Source organism: Neofelis nebulosa, chromosome 6 (genome assembly GCF_028018385.1).
Source record: "Neofelis nebulosa isolate mNeoNeb1 chromosome 6, mNeoNeb1.pri, whole genome shotgun sequence".
NCBI lineage: Eukaryota > Metazoa > Chordata > Mammalia > Carnivora > Felidae > Neofelis > Neofelis nebulosa.
Genome location: NC_080787.1, coordinates 66,734,466 through 66,760,019, shown reverse-complemented (window position 1 = coordinate 66,760,019; position 25,554 = coordinate 66,734,466). Strand labels below are relative to the sequence as shown.

General features: G+C 36.9%; 1 protein-coding gene across 2 annotated transcripts in view; it reads right to left on the bottom strand.

Moving 5' to 3' along the window:
- Positions 1-25,554, bottom strand: part of COL19A1 (collagen type XIX alpha 1 chain) — a 350,374-nt gene that overhangs the window by 232,598 nt on the left and 92,222 nt on the right. For both annotated transcript variants that reach the window (XM_058734368.1, XM_058734369.1), the window contains exons 11-12: positions 24,237-24,281; positions 21,858-21,902 (exon numbers count right to left, since the gene is read on the bottom strand). In XM_058734368.1, coding sequence (XP_058590351.1) covers positions 21,858-21,902; positions 24,237-24,281 — 90 coding nt within the window. The remainder of the gene's footprint in view (positions 1-21,857; positions 21,903-24,236; positions 24,282-25,554) is intronic.

The following is a 25,554-nucleotide window of genomic DNA, read 5'->3' as shown; positions in this document are numbered from 1 at the left end:
GGAAATCAGGCTAAAAACCACAAAATAAAAGTTGGCACGTATAAATATAAGTGCTTACATTCCGATTCAAGAGAAAACTGCCTGACAGTAGTACTGACCTTTTATATTTTGAGATCCATTCTAGCTCTAAACATTTGTGATTCCAGAGGTAATCTAGTTTAGTCCTCTGCTTTTACAGATGAAGCTCTAAACATTTGTCATTCCAGAGGTAATCTAGTTTAGTCCTCTCCTTTTACAGACAAAGACTCTGAAATAGCCATGCAATCAGCTAAAGGTGGAGCCAGGATCAGGGATCAGCTCTACTGAATCCAAGTTCCTTCACTCTACTACACTGCCTGCTTTACTCAGTGCTCAAAACATGCTAGAAGAACTTGTCTGCTTGTGAACATCACATTAACAGTTCACTGACAAGCCACAGCATCACGAAATGAAAGCGTGAGGAACAGAAGGGACCTAGAAACAAGGACCTGAAAAGCGCAATAGAAAAACCATGAAAAAACCCTTAAATACCAACATGTTTCAAAAGAACATACTGGCTATCTTCAACTCTCCAAAAAGTTGTCAGTCACTTGGAATAAGGAATAATTTGAGAATGCATTTTTTTTCCCGGGTTAGAACTAGAATAAATTGGTCAAAATAATAGGGAAAAGATGTGGGCTTAAAATAAAGAACTTGGAATTATCTTATTAGCATTAATGAGAAGAGCCTGGATAACCACCTGTGAACATCCAAATAACAGATTAGAGTCAATGTAGATGACTCCTAAATTCCAAAAGGAAGAACCCTTGATTTGACCTCTATCTACAGGGTGCTATTGTGTGACTCAGCCCTGTGATTTTTACCAAGACGTCAACTCTGTAAACCATCTGTATATACACGTAAACCTTAAGTGACAGGCAGGATAACTACCAGTGAGCCCCTGGAATACAGCCAGCTGATGAAGCCATCTGTGTTGCCACACTCCTTCCCAGGGCTGGACAAGTGCAGGTACTTAAAATAACATTCCCCAAAATGCTTGCCCAAAGCATTAATGTGTTAGTATTTTGTCTTTATTTTTGATCTCATGGTATGATTTTCAGCAGTACATGAAGAACAAGGAAAAATGTAGAAAAAACAAAGCAAATATTAATTGCTTTCTGCATCTTGTCTCATTCATTCTCAACTGCTATTAGAACAAATCATTGATAGGGAGTTACTTATATGGCTTAACAGGGATTGTGAAGATTAGCAAGGAAAAATAAGAAGCAAAAATAATTTCTGTAAGATATTAAACTAAGAAGCAATAGATGATCATAAGCCCAGACAATAACCTGTCATTTAGTCAATGTACAACATCCACTTAGAACAGCAGCTGCACTAACACCTCTGTTTTCTGAGCAGTGGAATTCTGTTATTTAAGTCTGATGGGACACACTTGTTCAGCAATTACCATACAGTGAATTGCTTTTACATTGAATGTGAAAGTTCACATGCCAGTGGCTTCTAAATAAAAATAATGCACCTGTCATCTAATATTTGGTGGCATTGAATTAATTATCCTCCCACCATCTGGAATCATCTCCATCAAAGAGATTTAATTAATAATGTATATTTATTAACTGAGATTTAGTGAAAACAGTTAGAAATGATGAATATTTGACGATTGTATTAAGCAGAAGCAATAGCTAGATTAATTTTTAAATCCATTCCACGGAAAGATACTTCTTAAAAACCACATCCTTTTTATATGCTAAAAACTATGTTACCAAATTTAAGGTGGCCTTTACTTTAGTCTTAATTTAAAATGCAATTTCATTAGGGAATGCTCAGGTGTGAGGGGGAACTGTACAATAGATGTCCTTGTTTTTGAGTACAAAAAAAATACCCAAGTCACCTGTTCATGAATTCTTATATTTATATTAAAAATCCTGTTCCCTTCTCAGAGCCTCTGAAATAAAAATGGAAAGAGAGTAACCTAAAAAGGGAATCAGGCTCGGATGGGATGAAAGGAAACAGGTGGTAAAGAAAAGGTGGCAAGGTTCACAAGAAACTGAGGAAAGGGGAGCACGGGGGACAGTAAAGTTGAGTCTAAGGCACAGGCAGACCCTGGGGAAAGGGGTTAAACCTAGGAGTAGAAATCTAAGACAACACCAGAGCCTGGAGTGAAGAAATAGGATAATTGGAATAAAGTCAAAATAAAAGCAAAATCTAGACAAACTGTAAACCACCTTTTTGGAATACTCAAGCATTGATTAGTGAGAAACTATCAGAAGTCAAGTTGTCTTAATCATTACATAAGTGAGGATCATGACTTTTCTACTTACCTCTTATTATGTGCCCCTGAATTTCCATATTGCTTTGTCCTTAAATTACATAAAATAGTTATTGAATAAATTTCTTTAACAAAACCAGCCTAAGGTCACTATGGTCAATAGTTCCAAAGTTCCACTGTAATTGCAAGTAAAAATTATGGCACAAGAATCAATGGACAACCATTAACACTACTACTAAATTAAAAAGACAGTGTAATATGTGGTATTAAAAGAACAGTATTATTTTGTTTTATAGAATATGCAAATAAATAGTACTTGCCAAAGGGAATGTGCTTCAGAAATATTGAAAAATGGAAATACATGACCAATTTCTTCCCCGCACATTTTAGTATACTATTACATATATCAGTGTTTAAATATTGTCTTTTCTGAAATACAATTCCAAGGATCATCCATGTAAAATGAATTTTGAAAAAAATTATTTTTAATGTTTATTTATTTTTGACAGAGAGAGAGAGAGAGAGAGAGAGAGAGAGAGAGAGCAGGGGAGGGGCAGAGAGAGAGGAAAACAGAATCCAAAACAGGCTCCAGACTCTGAGCTGTTGGCACAAAACCCAACACTAGAATTCACAAACCAAGAGATCAAGACCTGAGCTAAAGTCAGATGCTTAACTGACTGAGCCACCCAGGTGCTCTTACGTAAAATGAATTTTGATATTTAACTCTACCTCATGAACTCAATAGCAGGAGTATGAAAAAGTAGAGTTGATACTAAATTAAATGAATCAAAATAATAATTATCAAATACTTCAGGAGGCTGAAAAGAAACACAACTTAAACTTTTTTCACTCATCTCCTCTAGTGTTAAATTAACTAATTGAATTCTTCTATGTGCTAAGGATTATATTGGGTGTTGGAGATAAAGACATAGATGGATATAGTTCCCACTTTCATGAAACTTCTACTCTATTGGGGGAAATGAAAAAATAAAACCCTCATGTCAGTAAATTTATAATTCTAAATTGTGATAAGTGCTACAAGGTGAAGTATAGTGTTCAAGCTATAATGAGAAATTATAGCAAAAGGAACTGATTTTGAATGGAACATCAAAGAAGCCTCCTTTGACAAAATGACTTCCCAGATATGATAGAGGTTAGCCAAGTGAAGAGAAAAGTAGTCTAAGCAGCAAGCACAGCAGTGGACAGCTCTAAGGCAGAGGAGATCTTGTAAGTTCAAAGAACTTAATGAAGGCTGCTGTGGCTAGAGCAGGAGAGAACAGGGATGTGGGGGAGATATGAGTTCAGAGAGGCAAATAGAGGCCACAACGCAGGACTTTGTAGGATATGTTAGGGACTTTGGATTTTAACTTAATGAAAAACAACTAAATATTTTATTTTTTAGTTTTGTTTAGAGAGTGAGAGAGAGCATGTGAGTGGGGGAGAGGGCAGAGAGAGAATCTTTTTTTTTTGAAGGGGTAGAGAGAGAGAGAGGAAGAGAGAGAATCACAAACAGTCTCTGTACCATCAGCCTGGAGCCCACCATGGAGCCCAGCATGGAGCCTGATGTGGGGCTTGAACTCAAGAACCGTTAGATCATGACCTAAGCCAAAGTTGGACACTTAACCTACTGAGCCACCAGCGTGCCCTGAGAAAGACAGAGAAAGAGAGAGAGAGAGAGTGAGAGAGAGGAGAGAATGAATCTTAAGCAGGCTCCCATGACCCTGGGATCATGACCTGAGCCAAAATCAACAGTCTGACACTCAAATGACTAAGCCACCCAGGTGCCCCAACAACTAAATATTTTAAAGACAAGACTCACATGATTCTCTATAATTTAGAGAAGGGGTGAGAGAAGAGCAAGGATGAAAAAAGGAGATTAGTTAAGAGCTAACTTATAAAAGATTATGATTTGGTGGTATTGGGGGATACGGAGAGAAATGGATAGATTTAAACTATAATTTGGAAGTTAAAATTGGCATTGGCCAGAAATTTAAGAATGTTGTTAAACAAAAATAGCGATACCTTTGTCTTGTTAATTTTAATGATAATTCCCTAATTATTATTGGCATAAGTCTGGTATTCCTTAGGAATTACAAGACATTTGCAACTCTGTGTTAAGTGAGCTGGATTTGTACATTTCTTTGGGATCTTCTCTTGATCAACAATAGTTTCCTATCAAGAACTCATGCTTGCTTTGGATATTGGTGAATTAAGGTTTTCATCTTCAATTATCCACAGCCCCTCCAGCTACTGCCTTATTGCTGTTGTCCCTTACACATCCGAGCCTTGAGAGGGTTTTCTGCATGCTCTTTACTTTGTCACCTGCAATTTAATCTTCAACAAACTTCAACATGGTATCTATCCTTATTATTCCACCATGATTACCTTTGCCAAAGTCACCCATGACCTATGGGGACAATTTTGCCTGCTCAACTAGGCAGGCAATGAGTTAGAGCTCTGGTATTTCTTTTTAACTTTTCACTGTTTTCATTTGTTTCTTCATCTGTAGAATGGGGATAAAAATAGCATAGGGTTGTTGGGAAAATTAAATGAGGTAATTCATATAAGTTCATGGAATAAAAATTCCTGCATGTAGTCAATGTTCAGTAAACATTAGATGCTGATCGTATACCTTATTTGGCTTCTAAACAACATTTTGAAGATTTAAACACCCACTTTCTTAAACACTTTCCTCAACTTGGCAACACGTTCTACTGATTTTCCATGCATTTCTCTGGATGCACCTTTTCTATATTCTTCTTCCTCTATTTAACTTAGTGTTTATGTTTCTCAGCTTGTGGTCCCAGGCGTTCTACTTCTGATCTCCCGCCTATGCAATTTCATCCACTCCCATTGCTGTGTGCTGACTACCCACTCCACCCATTTGTCACATAATACAGACTTTTTTTCTGAACTCCAGGCTCATATCTAATTAGATGCTGTACAGGCATTTCAAATTTGTGGCATAAACCCCCACCCAAATTTGTTCCTTATGATGTACAATGTCCAGAAATAGGACAATAGACTGTATCAGCACCTTCTCATCAGTTGATACTACCTCCAAGTTATAGCTCAGATCTATCCACTCCTTTCCATCTCCACCAGAATAGAAAACTACAATCATCTCTTGCTTACCTACTGCAGAGGTCTCCTAAGTAGACACCCTACATTTACCCTTTCCATCCTGTATCTTTCACCAATGTGAATCAAACAGCAAGTTGTGAAACATGAGGAGAAAAAAAAACCAATTAGAATGAGGAAGTGAAATCACTATGTGCATTTCCTATGACACTATCATATATCTCCATTGCTTTCAATGGAAAAACTAATACAATTAATAAAATTAGCAATTAGAAGCAATATGAGAATTGGGCAAAATGAACAGACCCTAAATAAAAATATAAAAATCAAGAGCTTTCCCAAATACTCACACTCTTATTTTCTTCTCACCCCATGCCCTTTCTTAAAAATCCCATACATTCTCTTTAAGTCAGTGGAATTGGCTCCATGGCTTTCCAGACACAGATGATAGAACCAGAGTCAACCAGATCCTCTATACTCAAAGTGTGGGTATAAGATCCATTGATCGCAGTTTGTTATTAGCATTGGGCTTATGAAAGAATGCAAACCAGGGCACACTTAATACTTTTTTGCTATTTAATATTAAGTTATTTTTTGCTATTTAATATTTTTAGTATGTCTTTGCTATTTAATATTAAGTTACCAGTGAACAAGCAGAGTCAGTCTATAAGACAGGCAAGTGAACAGAGTGGTTCCACAGAAAAGAGACACCATGCAGCCAGAGATGAAGAGAACACAGAAAGAAGTATCTTGATTCTTGATGGCTTTTTAGTTCTTGATTCTAAACCTTCTGCTATACCCAGAATCAGCATGTATATTTAACATAAAACCAATCAAAATACCAAAGATGTTTGTATTCTGGAACTAGGAAAATTGATACTAAATTCATAAAGAAGACAAAAAAGCAAACACTTTGTCAGCATCTTACTATGTACAAGGCAGGATCCTTTGCATGATGATATCATTTACGTTTCACACAAACACAATAAACTAGGAATTGTATTATTCCCACTTCAAGGATGAGGAAATTGAAGTTAGAAGAGGTTACTATCCAAATTTAAATATCTAGTAAGTTAGCACCGTAAATGGGTAGGACTACAAGAAAATTTTTAAAAAGAAGTTTTTAAATTTTAAATTTTAAAAATTTTTAAATGAAACTGTATTTCCAGTGCTAGATGTTAAAATATATAACTAAAATGATTAACATAATGTGGCAGTAATACAATAATTAACAGACAGAATGCATACCCCAAACATAATCTCAGTATATACGAGTTAGTACATGATAAAGAAAGTATCATAAACAAATACATAAGGAAATTATTATCAGACATGGTACCGAGGGAAAAGTCGAGTTTCATCTTCACCTTATAATAGTCACCAATATAAATATTAGGTGGAAGAAAGAATTACGATGTGTAAAGGCAAAATGAGAAGAAAATATGAGCATATATTTAACTGATTTCTTCAAGGCACAGAAGTTCAAAACACAGAAGTAATTAAGGAAATCAGGAAAGAAAGGCCAACTGTCAATCAAAAAAATTTGCAATTTCTGTATATCAATATACAATAAGCATTAAAGGCAAACCTTAAAATGAAAATAATATTTTCATATGACACAGTTTTGCCATCATGTGTGTGTGAATGTTTAATATGATGCAGTTGAAGAAATATAAGGAATAAAGAAATAGAGATTTAAAGTGAAATAATACTTATTGATTGAAAATTTTTAACATTAAAAAAATGTAATACTTAAAGCTACTGACGGCAGAATAAGGATGCAACCACTATTTTGGAATGTTTAAACTGATTAAAAAGAACAAACTTTCAGAAAAGTAATTTGATATATGTATTAAGGATCTTAAAACTTTCCATACTCATCAACCCAGTAATTTTAATTCCAGAAATCTTATCTAAAGGAAGAATAAGAGATATGTTTAAAGATGCTTGCCAAAGCATGCCAATTCTGCGTTACATGTACTAGCTAAAACATGTTTAAAAGAAAACAGAAACAAAAATAAATTAAAAAGTCTTAAATTTCCAATAACAAGGGAACAGTCAAAAATATGTATCTCTATATAGTGAAATATTATACAATCATTAAGAGTAATACTTTAAAAGACTACTATTCATGAAATATTGCACCCTTTGATGGTTATTCTCCTCTTTTTTTTTGACATTTCACTTTCTCTATAACCACTATTAAAAGATACAGCAACAGAGGGTTAAACATATTCCACATAATCTAGAGTCATTCACTAGCACTGTGAAAAATCAAGAAAATGACACACAATCAGCAACAACTAACATTAAGCCTCTAGCTTGGCTGTGGGATTACCCTTACACTTCCCAATTGTCTGCTACCATAGCTAATTGTAAGTTGGCATTGTGACTCCCATACCAATTGGCATTGGCCACAGATAAATTGCTGTGATTTTTAAAATTATAGCTATTATTCTACTCCATCTGTTCTCTTCATTTTTTGAGTCAGCTGTCAAATCAAACACATAAGTCCTTCCTAAAAGCTTTAGAAGTTTTACATGTTACCAGAGTAAACAGAACAATTTCATAACACACTGATGTTCAGTAGAATTCTACAAGGTAACCAACTGACAGGATATAAGGTGACATGTCAACAGTTATTTTAGTGATGATGGGAAAGTGCTATATTTATAATAACAGTATTTAACATTCTTGTCTTACTTTTAAATACTAGGCATAATTGCCAAGAAAGCTTTAATAGTGAAATTCTAAAAATACGTTTCAACTCTGACCTGCTTTTTCCAGTTGTTCTGGTTTCAATTTTATTTTAGCTAAAATTAATAAACACTTGAGACTCTGTCAAAGTACCTAGTTATTCCTTGGTTTAATAATTTGATATATTGTATTTCTCTATTCCCATTCTAATTAAGAGTTTTATGTTTATATTTTCCTATCACACATAAAGCATCTCTATCATTTCAGATGTAAGAATATCTTTTGACACAGTCTCCAAGTCCTACTGTGTAAACATAACTTTAAGAATTATACTGTAGGTCACTGGAGAAGGAGAATAAAGTTGCTAAATATATCCAACCTTTTTACTCTGAAGTAGAGTTTAACTGTTATATTAAAATATCTCATTTGTGTTCAATTTATTACAAAAATAGTCCCATTTTATCCCTCCATGTATCCATACCCCTTGCAATACAACTTTGCATCTTATATTATTAAGAAGTGGCATCGATTTTCCCAGCCCTTGAATCTGGGCTGAGTTTGGGACTTGCTTTGGCCAAAATAATGTGGCAGAGGTGATAGCCTGATAGTTGTGAGCTGGGAGACTTATATACTTCTGCTTGCTCTCTTTGGACCCCTGCCTTAACTTTGAGAACAAGATTGGGATAATTGTTAGAGGGTGAGAGACTATGTGGAGTAGACATGTTGTGTATTAGAGCCCAACCTAGGCTGGCCACCCTCAGCCAACCTGCCAGCTGAAAAGAGATACATGAAGAAACTTAGACAAGATCAGCTGAGACCAAAGAATCACTGACCTAAGCCCGGTCTAAACTGCTAAACCACAGAGTCATGAACTAAATAAATGAATGTTGTTTTAAGCCACTAAGTTTTGGGGTGGTTTGTTACACACCAGTAGCTAACTAATATGTCCTCTTGTCTTTGTTTAATCATTTAGAAGGAAAATTAGAAAGTAGTATTAGGCAAATAAAAAGTATATTTAATAATTATATCAAATCTATTTTTCTCAAAATATCAATATTTTAATTTTTTTCATATTTTGGCTGTTGAGGATATTAACTTTTATTGAGCACCTTTTATTTAGTAAGCACTCATTTCACTCCTACAACAATTTCATGAATCAGAAATTATCTTTATTTTATAGAAAAGAAGAATATTATAAAGAAAGCAAGGGACATGTCCAGATTTACATCGCAGGAATGGCAGAGCTGGACCAGAAGATGGAACATAAGAAATGGGAATCCATTTATTCTATAATGGGTCACAATCAGTTCTGTAATGAAGTGTTGAATCTAACCTCTCTTTGGAGTGGTACTCCCAAAACTAGGAATATGTGCTTTCTGCTGAATGACCTACATGGTGTCCCCAGAATGTTCTGAAAAAACAGTTTATGCATATTACACAGACTTACTTACTTGGACTTTTTCTCATTCTCTAACAAGTTTTAAATGGTTAAAATATCACAGCCACCTTTTTGACTTCTCAACGCAAGTTCAATGTGCAATTGCCATGACAACAATTGAATGAAAAATTAACCAATGTAAAGAGAAAATATAGTATAAAATGTCTTGACTTATTGAAGCCATAATTGTTGTTTGTAGTAGCAAATGATTACTACTGATTCCCGATTGACCATAGTTTCATGAAACTTAATGCTAGAAGTCAATATTTTAGTTTTTTATTGGTAGGAAAAATATTTTTTGTGGCACTAGTATAAAAATAGCCAACTTCTAACCTTGGTTTTTATGAATTGAGCGTGAAATTTAAATCAATCTATGAGAAATAAATCAATAAAATGCTACTGAATACAATGTCCATCATTCTCATTAGCCTAGCATTTATGTATCCGGCCTAAATACTATATGTTACAGGTGCTAATACATTTTTAATACTGAAAACAAAAAGCAACAGAATAACAGGAAATGAATTCAGTGCCTCTGCTCTTTAACATTTACTTGACTAGAAACCAAAACAAGCAGATTAAACTATGAAATAAGTAAGGACTTTTTGTAGTAAACATTTTGATGTCTCCTATCACATCTTCAAAAGCATCCACCAAAGGCAAAAGACTTTATGTCATACATTAAATCAACACTAAGTCTAAATATATATTTTATTTTAGGCTGGCCTATGAAAATTTGAGTTATGTTATCTGAAAATTACCTGATGTTAATTGCTGATAGAAGAAATATAAATGACTGGATTCATAGTTTAATTATAAATAACTCCAGGCAGTTTAGGAGTAGTAAAGTATGCTTGTACTCTACCTTACATTATAATAGACATTTTAATAGCTTTATTCATTTGAATATCACATTTTATACAGAATTCTACAACAATATGTTGTTAAATAAACCAACTAAGAATAGATATCAGTTGGATGTTTTTCCAGTGGATTCTGTCAGAAAATATTTGCAACAGCTATAAAACCAAAGTAATAAATATTTAAACATAAGTTTCCAATTTAAATAACTATTTTATGTCATATGGCATTTCAGGACTCTGATAACATTCTGATAATGACAAGACAATAAAAATCACAAGCCACTAAAAATTTACAGCAACCAGTTTCCTAAAGTTTTAAGAGATGAATTAAAGCAGGAACCATATGCATTTGTTAATTTTGTGGTTGCATTTATTATTATTAGGAAGAAAAGCTCAGTAATCAAGATGATCAAAGTAGGTAATAGCCATGTGTTTAAGTAACAGTAAGTCAGAACCTGCTTACCCATGAGCACTCTTGGCTACAGAATGTCAAATGTTGGATACTGTCCACCTCTCCCTGAGCCAGATGGTTCATGAAGAAAAGAGCATTTGACTGTCATTTTTCTTTTCACTAAACTTAAAATCTTCAAGCATAAGATCATTTTAATTCATCAAAGGGAAAAATTCCACACTAGATGAAACATATTAGTCATTGTAAAGATTTGCTACATATGTACCCACATTAACTTAATGTCATTCTGAATCAACAAAATTGACTACATTTTAGCTGTAAAATGTAGAGAGTATGTCAGGAAAATTGTGCGATGGGTAGCAGTCATGGATGTTTCTCTCTCATAATCAAATGAGATTTTTTTTTTAATATGAAATTTATTGTCAAATTGGTTTCCATACAACACCCAGTGCTCATCCCAACAGGTGCCCTTCTCAATACCCGTCACCCACCCTCCACTCCCTCCCACCCCCCATCAACCCTCAGTTTGTTCTCAGTTTTTAAGAGTCTCTTATGCTTTGGCTTCCTCCCTCTCTAACCTCTTTTTTTTCCTTCCCCTCCCCCATAGTCTTCTGTTAAGTTTCTCAGGATCCACATAAGAGTGAAAACATACAGTATCTGTCTTTCTCTGTATGACTTATTTCACTTAGCATAATGCTCTCCAGTTCCATCCATGTTGCTACAAATGGTCATATTTCATTCTTTCTCATTGCCAAGTAGTATTCCACTATATATATAAACCATATCTTCTTTATCCATTGATCAGTTGGTGGACATTTAGGCTCTTTCCATAATTTGGCTATTGTTGAAAGTGCTGCTATAAACATTGGGAAACAAGTGCCCCTATGCATCAGCACTCCTGTATCCCTTGGATAAATTCCTAGCAGTGCTATTGCTGGCTCATAGGGCAGATGTATTTTTAATTTTTTGAGGAACCTCCACACTGTTTTCCAGAGCGGCTGCACCAGTTTGCATTCCCACCAACAGTGCAAGAGGGTTCCCGTTTCTCCACATCCTCACCAGCATCTATAGTCTCCTGATTTGTTCATTTTAGTCACTCTGACTGGTGTGAGGTGGTATCTGAGTGTGGTTTTGATTTGTATTTCCCTGATGAGAAGCAACATTGAGCATCTTTTCATGGGCCTGTTGGCCATCTGGATGTTTTTAGAGAAGTGTCTATTCATGTTTTCTGCCCATTTCTTCACTGGGTTATTTGTTTTTTGGGTGTGGAGTTTGGTGAGCTCTTTATAGATTTTGGTTACTAGCCCTTTGTCCGATATGTCATTTGCAAATATCTTTTCCCATTCTGTTGGTTGCCTTTTAGTTTTGTTGATTGTTTCCTCTCCAGTGCAGAGCTTTTTATCTTCATGAGGTCCCAATAGTTTATTTTTGCTTTTAATTCCCTTGCCTTTGGGGATGTGTCAGGTAAGAAATTGCTATGGCTGAGGTCAGAGAAGTTTTTTCCTGCTTTCTCCTCTACGGTTTTGATGGTTTCCTGTCTCACATTCAGGTCCGTTAGCCATTTTGAGATTATTTTTGTGAATGGTGTAAGAAAGTGGTCTAGTTTCAATCTTCTGCACGTTGCTGTCCAGTTCTCCCAGCACCATTTGTTAAAGAGAGTGTCTTTTTTCCATTGGATGTTCTTTCCTGCTTTGTCAAAGATTAGTTGGTCATACTTTTGTGGGTCTAGTTCTGGGGTTTCTATTCTATTCCATTGGTCTATGTGTCTGTTTTTGTGCCAATACCATGCTGTCTTGATGATTATAGCTTTGTAGGAGAGGCTAAAGTCTGGGATTGTGATGCCTCCTGCTTTGGTCTTCTTATTCAAAATTACTTTGGCTATTTAGGGCCTTTTGTGGTTCCATACAAATTTTAGGATTGCTTGTTCTAGCTTCAAGAAGAATGTTGGTGCAATTTTGATTGGGATTGCATTGAATGTGTAGATAGCTTTGGGTAGCATTGACATTTTAACAATTCTTTATTCATCCAATCCATAAGCACGGAATGTTTTTCCATTTCTTTATGTCTTCTTCAATTTCCTTCATAAGCTTTCTATAGTTTTCAGCACACAGATCTTCTACATCTTTGGTTAGATTTATTCCTAGGAATTCTATGCTTCTTGGTGCAATTGTGAATGGGATCAGTTTCTTTATTTGTCTTTCAGTTGCTTCATTATTAGTGTATAAGAATGCAACTGATTTCTGTACATTAAGTTTGTATCCTGCAACTTTGCTGAATTCATGTATCAGTTCTAGCAGACATTTGGTGGAGTCTATCAGGTTTTCCATGTATAATATCATGTCATCTGCAAAAGGTGAAAGCTTAACTTCATTTTTGCCAATTTTCATGCCTTTGATTTCCTTTTGTTCTCTGATTGCTGATGCTAGAACTTCCAATGGTATAGTAAACAACAGCGGTGAGAGTGGGCATCCCTGTCGTGTTCCTGATCTCATGGGGAAAGCTCTCAGCTGAGGATGATATTAGCTGTGGGCTTTTCATAAATGGCTTTTATGACATTTAAGTATGTTCCTTCTATCCCGACTTTCTCGAGGGTCTTTATTAAGAAAGGATGCTGAATTTTGTCACATGCTTTTTCTGCATCGATTGACAGGATCATATGGTTCTTATCTTTTCTTTTATTAATGTGATGTATCACATTGATTGATTTGTGAATACTGAACCAGCCCTGCAGCCCAGGAATGAATCCCACTTGATCATGGTGAGTAATTCTTTTTCTATGCTATTGAATTTGATTTGCTAGTATCTTGTTGAGAATTTTTGCATCCATATTCATCAGGGATATTGGCCTGTAGTTCTCTTTTTTTGCTGGGTCTCTGTCTGGTTTAGGAATCAAAGTAATGCTGGCTTCATAGAATGAGCCTGGAAGTTCTCCTTCCCTTTCTATGTTTTGGAACAGCTTGAGAAGGATAGGTATGATCTCTGCTTTAAATGTCTGGGAGAATTCCCCAGGAAAGCCATCTGGTCCTGGACTCTTATTTGTTGGGAGATTTTTGATTATTGATTCAATTTCTTCACTGGTTATGGGTCTGTTCAAATTTTCTATTTCTTCCTGTTTGAGTTTTGGAAGTCTGTGGGTGCTTAGGAATTTGTCCATTTTTTGCAGGTTGTCCAGTTTGTTGGCATATAATTTTTCATAGTATTCCCTGATAATTGCTTGTATTTCTGAGGGATTGGTTGCAATAATTCCATTTTCATGCATTATTTTATCTATTTGGGTCATCTCCCTTTTCTTTTTGAGAAGCCTGCTAGAAGTTTATCAATATTGTTTATTTTTTCAAAAAACCAACTCTTGGTTTCATTGATCTGCTCTACAGTTTTTTTAGATTCTGTATTGTTTATTTCTTCTCTGATCTTTATTATTTCTCTTCTTCTTCTCGGTTTGTGGTGTCATTACTGTTCTTCTTCTATTTCCGTTAGGTGTGCTGTTAGATTTTTGTATTTGGGATTTTTCTCGTTTCTTGAGATAGACCTGGATGGCAATGTATTTTCCTCTCAGGACTGCCTTTGCTGCGTCCCAAAGCATTTGGATTGTTGTATTTTCATTTTCATTTGTTTCCATATATTTTTTAATTTCTTCTCTAATTGTCTGGTTGATCCATTCATTCTTAAGTAGGATGTTCTTTAACTTCCATGCTTTTGGAGGTTTTCCAGACTTTTTCCTGTGGTTGATTTCAAGCTTCATAGCATTGCGGTCTGAAAGTATGCATGGTATGATCTCAATTCTTGTATACTTATGAAGGGCTGTTTTGTGACCCAGTATGTGATCTATCTTGGAGAATGTTCCATGTGCACTTGAGAAGAAAGTATATTCTGTTGCTTTGGGATGCAGAGTTCTGAATATATCTGTCAAGTCCATCTGATCTAATGTATCATTCAGGGCTCTTGTTTCTTTATTGATCCTGTGTCTAGATGATCTATCCATTGTTGTAAGTGGGGTATTAAAGTCCCCTACAATTGGCACATTCTTATCAATAAGGTTTCTTATGTTTGTGATTGTTTTATATATTTGGGGGCTCCCGTATTCGGCACATAGACATTTATAATTGTTAGCTCTTCCTGATGGATATATCCTGTAATTATGATATAATGCCCTTCTTCATCTCTTGTTACAGCCTTTAATTTAAAGTCTAGTTTGTCTGATATAAGTATGGCTACTCCAGCTTTCTTTTGACTTCCAGTAGCATGATGGATAGTTCTCCATCCCCTCACTTTCAATCTGAAGGTGTCCTCAGGCCCAAAGTGAGTCTCTTGTAGACAGCAAAGAGATGGGTCTTGTTTTTTTTTATCCATTTTGGTACCCTATGTCTTTTGGTTGGAGCATTTAGTCCATTTACATTCAGTGTTATTATAGAAAGATATGGGTTTAGAGTCATTGTGATGTCTGTAGGCTTCATGCTTGTAGTGATGTCTCTGGTACTTTGTGGTGCTTGCAACATTTCACTCACAGAATCCCCCTTAGGATCTCTTGTAGCGCTGGTTTAGTGGTGATGAATTCCTTCAGTTTTTGTTTGTTTTGGAAAACCTTTATCTCTCCTTCTATTCTGAATGACATACTTGCTGGATAAAGGATTCTTGGCTGCATATTTTTTCTGTTCATCACATTGAAGATTTCCTGCCATTCCTTTGTGGCCTGCCAAGTTTCAGTAGATAGATCTGCCACTAGTCTTATTGGTCTCTCTTTATATGTTAGAGACTGTTTATCCCTAGCTGCTTTCAGAATTCTCTCTTTATCCTTGTATTTTGCCAGTTTCACTATGATATGTCGTGCAGAATATCGATTCAAGTTACATCTGAAGGGATTTCTCTGTGTCTCTTGGATTTTAATGCCTTTTTCCTTCCCCAGATCAGGGAAGTTCTCAGCTATGATTTGTTCAAGTACACCTTCAGCCCCTTTCTCTCTCTCTTCCTCTTCTGGAATTCCTATTACAGATATTGTTCCGTTTCAACGTTTCACTTAGTTCTCTAATTCTCCCCTCATACTCCTGGATTTTTTTATCTCTCTTTTTCTCAGTTTCCTCTTTTTCCATAATTTTCTTTTCTAATTCACCTATTCTCTCCTCTGCCTCTTCAATCTGAGCTTCAATGGTTGCCTCCAGTTTATTTTGCACCTCATTTATAGCATTTTTTTAGCTCCTCATGATGGTTTCTTAGTCCCCTGATCTCTATAGCAATAGATCCTTGCAGTCCTTTATACTTTTTTCAATACCAGCGATTAATTTTATGACTATTATTCTAAATTCTTGTTCTGTCATATTGCTTAAATCGTTTTTGATCAATTTGTTAGTTGTTGCTACTTCCTATAGTTTCTTTTGAAGAGAATTATTCTGTTTCATCATTTGGATAGTCCCTGGAGTGGTGCAGAACTGCAGAGCACTTCCCCTGTGCTGTCTGGAGTAACTTGTGTTGGTGGGCAGGGCCGCAGTCAGACCCGATGTCTGTTCCCAGCCCACCTCTGGGGCCACAGTCAGACTGGTGTACCTTATCTTCCCCTCTCCCAGGGGCAGTACTCACTGTGGAGTAGTGTGGCCCCTGTCTGGGCTACTTGCACGCTGCCAGGCTTGTGGTGCTGCTTTATGGGATCTGGCATATTAGCGGGAGTGGGTCCGCAAGGTGCACAGGGGTGGGAGGGGCAGGCTTAGCTTGCTTTGTCATCAGTGGTCCCCTGTGGGAGGGGCCCTGCAGCACAGGGAGGGAGGCATGCAGACCTGTTGGAGGGATGGATCCACAGAAGCACAGCGTTGGGTGTTTGTGTGGTGCAAACAAGTTTGGGGAACTGGTTCCCTTTGGGATTTCAGCTGGGGGATTAGAGAGGGAGATGGCGCTGGCCAGTGCCTTTTTTTCCTGCCAAGCTGAGCTCTGTCTTCTGGGGCTCAACAACTCTCCCTTTGGTGTCTTCTCGCCCTCCCTGCTCTCTGAGAGCAGAGCTGTTGACTTTTAACATTCCAGATGTTAAGTCCCGCTGGCTGTCAGAACTCATGGAGTCCAGCCCCTCTGCTTTTGCAAGTCAGACTCAGGGGCTCTGCCTTGCTGGGAAGGCTGCCCCTCCACTGCCTGGGCTCCCTCCCACCAGTCCGTGTAGTGTGCACCGCCTCTCCACCCTTCCTACCCTCTTCTGTGGGCCTCTCCTCTACGCTTGACTCCAGAGAGTCCGTTCTGCCAGTCTTCTGGCGGTTTCCTGGGTTATTTAGGCAGATATGGGTGGAACCTAAGTGATCAGCAGGACACGGTGAACCGAGCATGCTCCTATGCCACCATCTTCTTGCCGAACCTCTCAAATGATATTTAACAATAAAGATTGGCAGAATTGAGTTTAACACTGAAAAAATCAATTTTTAAACTAAGTCTGGGGCGCCTGGCTAGCTTGGTCGGTTAAGCATTTGACTCTTTTTTTTTTTAATTCTTTTTAATGTTTATTTATTTTTGAGAGGGAGAGGGAGAGAGAGAGAGAGAGAGAGATTGTGTGTGTGTGTGAGCAGGGGATGGGCAGAGAGGGAGACACAGAATCTGAAGCAGGTTCCAGGCTCTGAGCTGTCAGCACAGAGCCAAACATGGGGCTCAAACTCACAAATCATGAGATCATGACCTGAGCTGAAGTCGGATGCTTAACCAACTGGGCCACCCAGGCACCCCACGCATCTGACTCTTGATTTCAGTTCAGGTCATGATCATGGCTGTGAGATTGAGGCTGCATGCTGGACGTAAAGCCTGCTTAAGATTCTCTCTCTCTCTCTCTCTCTCTCTCTCTCTCTCCCTCTTCCTCTGCCCCTCCTCCCCTGCTTGTGCTCTCTCTCAAAAACAAAACAAAACAAAAAACTGTGTTGCAGTTTGAATGGCAACATAAAAGAATGGTTAATGGCTGTATCACTGCAAGGAAGGTTGACACAGTACAGGGGTAACTGTCACCTCAAGGGTGCACTCTCCATTTGTTCACTAGTAGTAGCCCATACAAAACCTGCAAGAATTCTGAAGAAACCTAAGGAAAATCCTCCAAAGAATGGATGCCTAGGAGCACTCCTAAAGACACAGAGAAACCAGAACACAGACCCCCTGCTGTGAGTCTATTCCCCAGTCAGAATATAGACTTCCTCCCTCCTGCCTCATGAGGCATGCTGTTAGAGTCAAAGGATCCTTGAGTGATGCTCACCTGCCTTTGGCAACAGGCAATGGGGCAGTGGGATGGGTTCATTCATATACATCTACATGTTAAACCAAAGAATACTGAACCTGAAAATAGCTGTCTTCAGGGAGAGTCCTGCCAGCGTTAAGTAATTTGAGAAAGAACTAGTTCTTCAAATGATTTTCACTTCAGGACTGATTTGGCTGAATTGTGCTTGCTCAGTTAATACACGAATTTCTTCCCTATCATAAGTTGCTACAGACTCAGGAATATACTCTCAAATCAGGTCCTCTCTACTTGTTCACATTTCATAAATTCTTCTCTGGACTAAGGATACCACGTTAGACATGCTGAGGAACCACCTGGTCAGTCTGGCTCATGAATTAAACTGGCCTAGAGGCTAGTTTTGTAGTCATAAAGGAAAACAGCAGATTTCTCTACTTGGTTTATACTGGATTATAGAAATACCACATAAGCCTGGGTGGCTTAGTCAGTTAAGCATCCAATTTCAGCTAAGTCGAAGGTCCTCGCTGTCTGCAAATTCAAGCCCTGCATTGGGCTCTGTGCTGCCAGCTCAGAGCCTGGAGCCTGCTTCAGATTCTGAGCCACCCTCTCTTTCAGCCCCTCCCCCACTCATGCTCTGTGTGTGTCTCTCTCTTTCAAAAAATAAACATTAAAAAAATAACACATAGTGGTATCATCACTATGAAGATACTTTAAGATCATCACATAGTGTTTTCTCTTTGACAGTTGATATGTGTTTTCTTGTTCAACTGGTAGCCATGTGCCTTTGGTAGGTAGGACATCTTTGAGCAATAACAACTCCCTGAATTCTTTTGTTTTACAACTAGTGAATTGTATCATTCAAAACAGTCAAATTGTAAACACAGTAAAGGCCACAATGAGACAATTAAAGAGGAAAGGTAAGTCTTATTGTAATTATATAGTCTTACACAAAGAAATAAATTCAAATTAAATTAGCTTTTAGAGGGTAGGGGAATGGGCAAAATGGGTATAGGGGAGTGGGAGGCTTGCATGGAACAAATAAGTCACAGGATGAAAGGTACAGCATGGAGAATAAAGTCAAAAGTATTGTAATAGTGTTGTATGGTGACAGATGGTAGCTACACTTGAGGTGAACATATCATCAAGTATAGACTTGTTGAATCACTATGTTGTACATCTGAAACTAATATAACATTTCATGTCAACTATACTGTAGAGGCTGGTTTTAGGTCACAGGCTTGAGTAATGGAAACTTGAGCAAGTCAAAAGGGTCCACAGTGACTACCGAGCTGAATGCACAGGCTCATTAAGCCATAGGTCCTAACCAACCAATGGGCTACTTACAACCAGACACAGTTCCTAAGATTACCAAAAAAGGTAAAATTCCATATGTCTCCATATTCCCTTACCCCCCTCTATAACTATAGCTTCTCACCACCTCCTCATGGCAAACGGTTTGTCCTTCGCTGTTCTGTATGCTGCTCCTTTGCAGTGTATTCAATAAATTTTTATCCCTTTTGTTCTGTCTTGGGTGAGTTCTTTCACCACCCCTGCAACCTGCCCCCACCCAATCGGGATGCCCACATACACTTCAAAAAAAAAAATTAAAAATAAATACACAAAGTAGTCTTTGTTCAGAAAACAAATTATGTTGTAAGCAGTGAATGGATTTCATGCTTGTATCACATGGAAATGAGTGCTTCACATGCTTATTTAATTAATCTAGAAACACAGTTTCTAATCTAGGAACAAAAAGTTGACATTAATTATTTATCTCATGGAAAAATACATGTGGTCATAGATCAGAATATGTAACATGCAACACTGAAAAACTCAAACATTTGCTATTTGGTAAATAATAAAGCAGAATATATTTTTATTATATGGGTTATTATGTGAATTTTATATGTGGCTATAAGCCATTTGAATTATAATTCTCATTCAAGGTACAGTCTTTTCTATTTGATGCTTTATATCTTTCTGTTATCTCCATCATTCTCCATAAATATTTTTACCTCATGGTGAAACTATTTGAAGGCAATTGTTAATAGGTATGAGGAATTAGAAGGGAAATCTTCAAAGCCAAATATATTGAACAGTTTTCTATACTTCATAGCCTGTGAGAATCTATTACTGAGTAATACCAACCATGTATATAAAATATCAAAATAACCACTAAGATTTTAGTGAGATGGTGACTTTAAATGACAGAGAGTTTTTCTTTCCTTGCTTATTCTCACTTATTCCTACAGGTAAAGTCCCATTAATAAAACAGGAACATGTGTAAATAAAGCATTTATTTATTTATTTATTTATTATTTATTTTTTTTTAATTTTTTTAACGTTTTATTTATTTTTGAGACAGAGAGAGACAGAGCATGAACGGGGGAGGGGCAGAGAGAGAAGGAGACACAGAATCGGAAGCAGGCTCCAGGCTCCGAGCCATCAGCCCAGAGCCCGACGCGGGGCTCGAACTCACGGACTGCGAGATTGTGACCTGAGCCGAAGTCGGACACCCAACCGACTGAGCCACCCAGGCGCCCCTAAAGCATTTATTTAAAGGCAATGACTGTGATTCTACTAAAACAAAAATATTCAAAAGATTCCTAAGAGGAGAGATCCACTTTTTAAAAAATAGTCATAATTTAATGGAATTCTCAATTATATGATTATTATATGGCTGTCCTTTTCTCTTACAGTTCTATGAGGAAAAGTAATTAGCAAGTAGCTTACATTATGCATAATTTGTCTTACAATTATTATAGATGCTCATTCTGTTTAAAATACTTATGGAAGAAGCAAACAACTGATCACGGCCCAGAAAACTAAATACAGGCAACACTGTCTAATTTGAGATTATCTCTCCCCCTTCCCTTATTCTGGCTGTCCAATTACATGACATTTTATGAAACAAAGGAATGGTACTGTTTTGTTCTATTTAAAAATCAAACTGGACTTATGAAAAGCAGAAGGACTCAAATGATTGTCTGAAGGGAAATTTTGGATGACTAAGGCACTTCTATTCTCTGTACTTTCAGTAGAAGGCTGTAAATTTGTAAAACAAAGATTGCTTGAATATTGGGTTAACCACTTCTCTCAGCACCAATCTGGAGCTCTATCCATAGTTTTCTTTGCTTCTGAGTCTGATAAACTTGTAGAGTTTAAGGAGTTTACTATAACCCAATCTGGGATATTACACAATCTTTGTGTTTTTTCTTTTAAACTGTCCCTTTTAAGCCATCCCTTCCAGGGCACCCGGGTGGCACAGTTGGTTAAGCATCCGACTCGGGTTAAGCATCCGATTTCTGATCTCGGCTTAGGTCATGATCACACAGTTTGTGAGCCTCACATTGGGCTCTGCACTGATGGTGTGAAGCCTGCTTGGGATTCTGTAGCTCCTTCTTTCTGCCCCTCCCCCGCTTGTGCTCTTTCAAAATAAATAATAAACTTTAAAAAATAAATAAAGTAAACCATCCCTTTATTTTAACTCTTTCAAACTATTCTATTTTCACATCTATTTTCTGTTTGACCCAATTACAGTTCTTCTTATTTATTTCCTCAGGAAAAATTCCACTGATAAACCAGGTATACATGTAAACAAAATATTTATTTAAAGACTTGGACACAGTGCAGCAGTGATGTGATAGCACACAAATATACTGCTTAATAAATGTTTTAATCATTTATATATCAATGAAATGCATTTAGTGAGAAATATCTAGATAAAAGTACCATCCAAAGTTTAGAAAGATGTCTGAAAATCACCAGTGCATTAAGTATAACTTAAGTGAAATAAATATTTTAAGGTTTTTTATACAAAATTACTGAATTCTGGATATAGAAAGTATAAGAGAAGTTAGATATTCCACATCAAAATATTTTCATGAACACAATTTATTTTTATAGATGCTTATGTAATGAGAGATATTTACCTTTTCACCAATTTCTCCTTTGCTGCCTTCAAAACCTTGCTCTCCCTGTAGAAGAGGAATATGGTATATATAATAATGGGAACACTACTTTTAATATACACAATTATTACAATAATAATGATAATGTTTCCAATAACTAATAAAAACCATTTCTAATATGTAAATTTTTAAACCAATATTAACTTAGACAAAATTTAAATATTTCTAAATACTAAAGAGTACAAGCCACACTTTCACTATAGTACATTCCATGCAATGTCATTTCCATAAACCTGAATTTCTCTATGTACTGTACCTTTCTCAGAGGTGTTTTGAGAATTGAATGCATCAACATAGTGCCCGGCACTGACTAAGTTAGCCATTATTGTTATTATTACTATTACCATTTATTTCACTAGATCCAGCAGAAACAGCCTTCTCATGCTGACTTCTATGGAATACCATTCCAGTGCGAGCTGTGTGATGAATGAGAGTTCAGGTTTGAACCCCGAGTCCTGGCTCCAGCTCTGACACCAGAGCCGAACATGTTCTTTACCTGGCTCTCAGTCACAGAAAGGGCGTTGGCAGTTGTAGGGCTGCTGGCTTTCAACCACCATAATTATTCCAAAAGGTGTAAGTCTCCTATTCCTCAACTAAAACGCTCTCTGACCCAACAAGCTTATTTTCCCACTTAATTCTGCACAGATACTTATGGTACTGATGTTTGATGCATACATTCAAACAAATATTCATTGAATGCCAAGTACATGTCAGGCACTCCAGACAACACAGCCAGCAAGTGAATGCTGGATATAGGTCATCCTCACCCCTCCACTCACAAGATGCACTCAATAAATGAAATATTTCCTGAGTGCACAGAGATAAGGGATGAAGGGTTTCTTATGTCAAGTTTTTCTATAATGCTGCAACAAGGTGACACTTGACACAATTAAAATTCATGTTAGAAGCGAACTGCCAGGTTTTTCCTATACGTATAGTGTCTGTGTATATATTATAAATAATACCTGCAATCAAATATATGTATATGTGTACATGTATACACACACATACATACATGATTAAATTATTATTTCTGCTTCATTTTCCCTTTAAAAGGGTACCAGGAAAGACAATAGGTTAGTATTTGGGCATATGTGCCACTGAATATATGGTCTATCTTTACTCGACCATTTTTCCTAAAATATAGACTTTAACTTGATCTGTTAATTCAAGCTGACATCGAAGCTGCTATACCCCCCAGTACATCAGTCACAATGTCAGCATGATGCAGCCACCACAAACAGCTGCTGGAAAGTCCAAAACTATTTCCCAGTAGATAAATCTGCACATCCCTTGGCTTGCAGCTCAACTCACAGAGGCAGCACATGCTGTATCAATGGGTTTTGTCTAGAGTTGCTGTGAAGAAATTCAGAAGCTTGCCATTTTATCGCTGCCAGTTCAATCTTATTATCTTTATCAAGCCAAGTAAGTGAAGATTTTTCAAACACTGTAACTATAAATAAATGCACATCTTTTTTTTAAATGGAAATTTTTAGCTACAGAGAAAAACCTAGATGCAGTAGTAACTTCTGACATCTTGCTGCTAAGACCTGTAAAACTTTCAGAGCATAGAAATGATATGGTTGGCTGGGGTGGGCATCTAATATTGCATTAGTAATGCTCTCCCCTGTGGTGAGATTATCTGAATGGTATCATGACAGCTGGCCCCACCTGAAGTGGCTCCCCATCCCTCCAGGAAACTGGAATAGACCAGTCTCTGTGCTTCCAGCAATGCTGGTCACACTCCTTTCCAGGAGGAGAGAGTCCTGGGACAGGTACAAGTGAAGTTCACCTTGGTAAAGAGAAAGATAGTAGGCACAGAAACAAGCAGCCTAGTCAAGGCAAAAATCTTTATTATGAGTTTGTTATTCTGAAAGATATTTTTTGAAGAGGTTAGTTGTAGCATCTTTGTAACATTTAATATTTTATGTCAGTGTAACTATTATGTTTAGCCAACCTGGGAAATACAAAAAGAAGATAAATAAGAAAGAACCAAATACAGTCAAAGGTGGTAAAAATTATTCCGCTCTTCATTTTAGACGCTAGTAACAGTGAAAACACAATCAGAGCAGCTCTGTACACTCCACTGGCCCCCAGAAAGCATGATCATTGACTTCTCTGGAGAAGCATGTTGCTAAAGCTCTCTCTTAGAGTGATTCCTTTGAAAAGGGATTACTTCCATGGGTTCTCTTTGAAAGACCGATTAGTGGCTTTCTAAGAGCCTTTCAGGGAATTAGGTTTCATCAAATAAACTTTCTGAGTCTTCGCTATACTATATGCAGATTCAATTTTTAAGATGTTAAATTCTTAATTTCTATAAAACATTCAAAAACTCTTTACCTTTTGACCAGGTAAGCCTGGAACTCCATGCAAACCATTTTCACCCTACAAGATGTATAGAAAATAAATTTTATTAGCAAAAAACAAATGAATAAAGAAATTTTTGCAGTCTTTAAGAATTAGTTCTAGCTTGGTGGGGAAAGGTAGCCTAATACTGAACATCTATCACATTCAGGGGCTTTTTATCTATCCCTCCTTATCTTACAACTATAGAGTTAGTACTTCAATTTTACAAAATAAGAAAACAGTCTTGGGGGGTTTGTGGAGCTCAGTCAAGTGTCTGACTCTTGATTTTGGCTCAGTTCTTGACCTCATGGTTCATGAAATTGAGCCCCACATCAGGTTCTGTGCTGCAGGCATGGAGCCTGCTTGGGATTCCCTCTGTCTCTGCCTCTCTCTCTGCCTCTCTCTCTTTAAAAATAAATACATAAACCTAAAAAAAGAAAATAAAGAAAACAGAGTCTCTGAGTCATGCTCAGGGTCACCCAACTTGTGGCACTACCTGAGATTTCAATGAGGTCTCTCTAACTCCACAGCTATTTAGTACCCCTTATTTCATGTTCTCTTTTCAAACCTCTGGACATAATATTAAAGCCTGGAATAGGATTTCTATGGGCCAGGAACTGTTCTCACAACAAATCTATTGGGTAGATAGATTATGATCATCTTACAACAGATGATCACACCATCCTACACAAAATAGGAGATAGAAATGGAATTTGAACACATATACTTCAGCTCTGTGCACATAGCCACATCCCTACACTGTCTCATGGAAAAGATTTAATTCTGGCTTGTAAATGATCTCATATAAAAACTGAATACATCTATACATCTATTATAGATATGTATCACATCTATTATAGCAATAGACATACAGATATGTATGTAAACACGTGTATGTCTGTGTATATTTGCATATATAAAACTCATATCCATTGATTGCCTTTAAATCAATTTTTGAAGACAAACCCAATCCCATTTTACTTGAAAAATTGCTTATAAGAATTTTTAGTTCTTTACATTCATCTGGTTCCTTTCTTGGGTAAAAAGGTTCTCAGCAGATGCTTATCAGTTTCCATTACTGGAATTCATGGGTCATTTCTTTGACAAGCGTGGTTTGTAAACAGCACACCAGCTAGAATGAGATATTCCTGGGAGGATGTACACATTCTCAATGGGGGCTTAGGAATTTTTCTGCTTATAGGAACTGACTTGACTCCTGAGTTTGCAGGTTGAGGCAGCTCAAAATAATTTAAAAATTCCATTGATCTACTTTATTTCTAGAAAACATTTATAAGTAATTTATAAGACAACA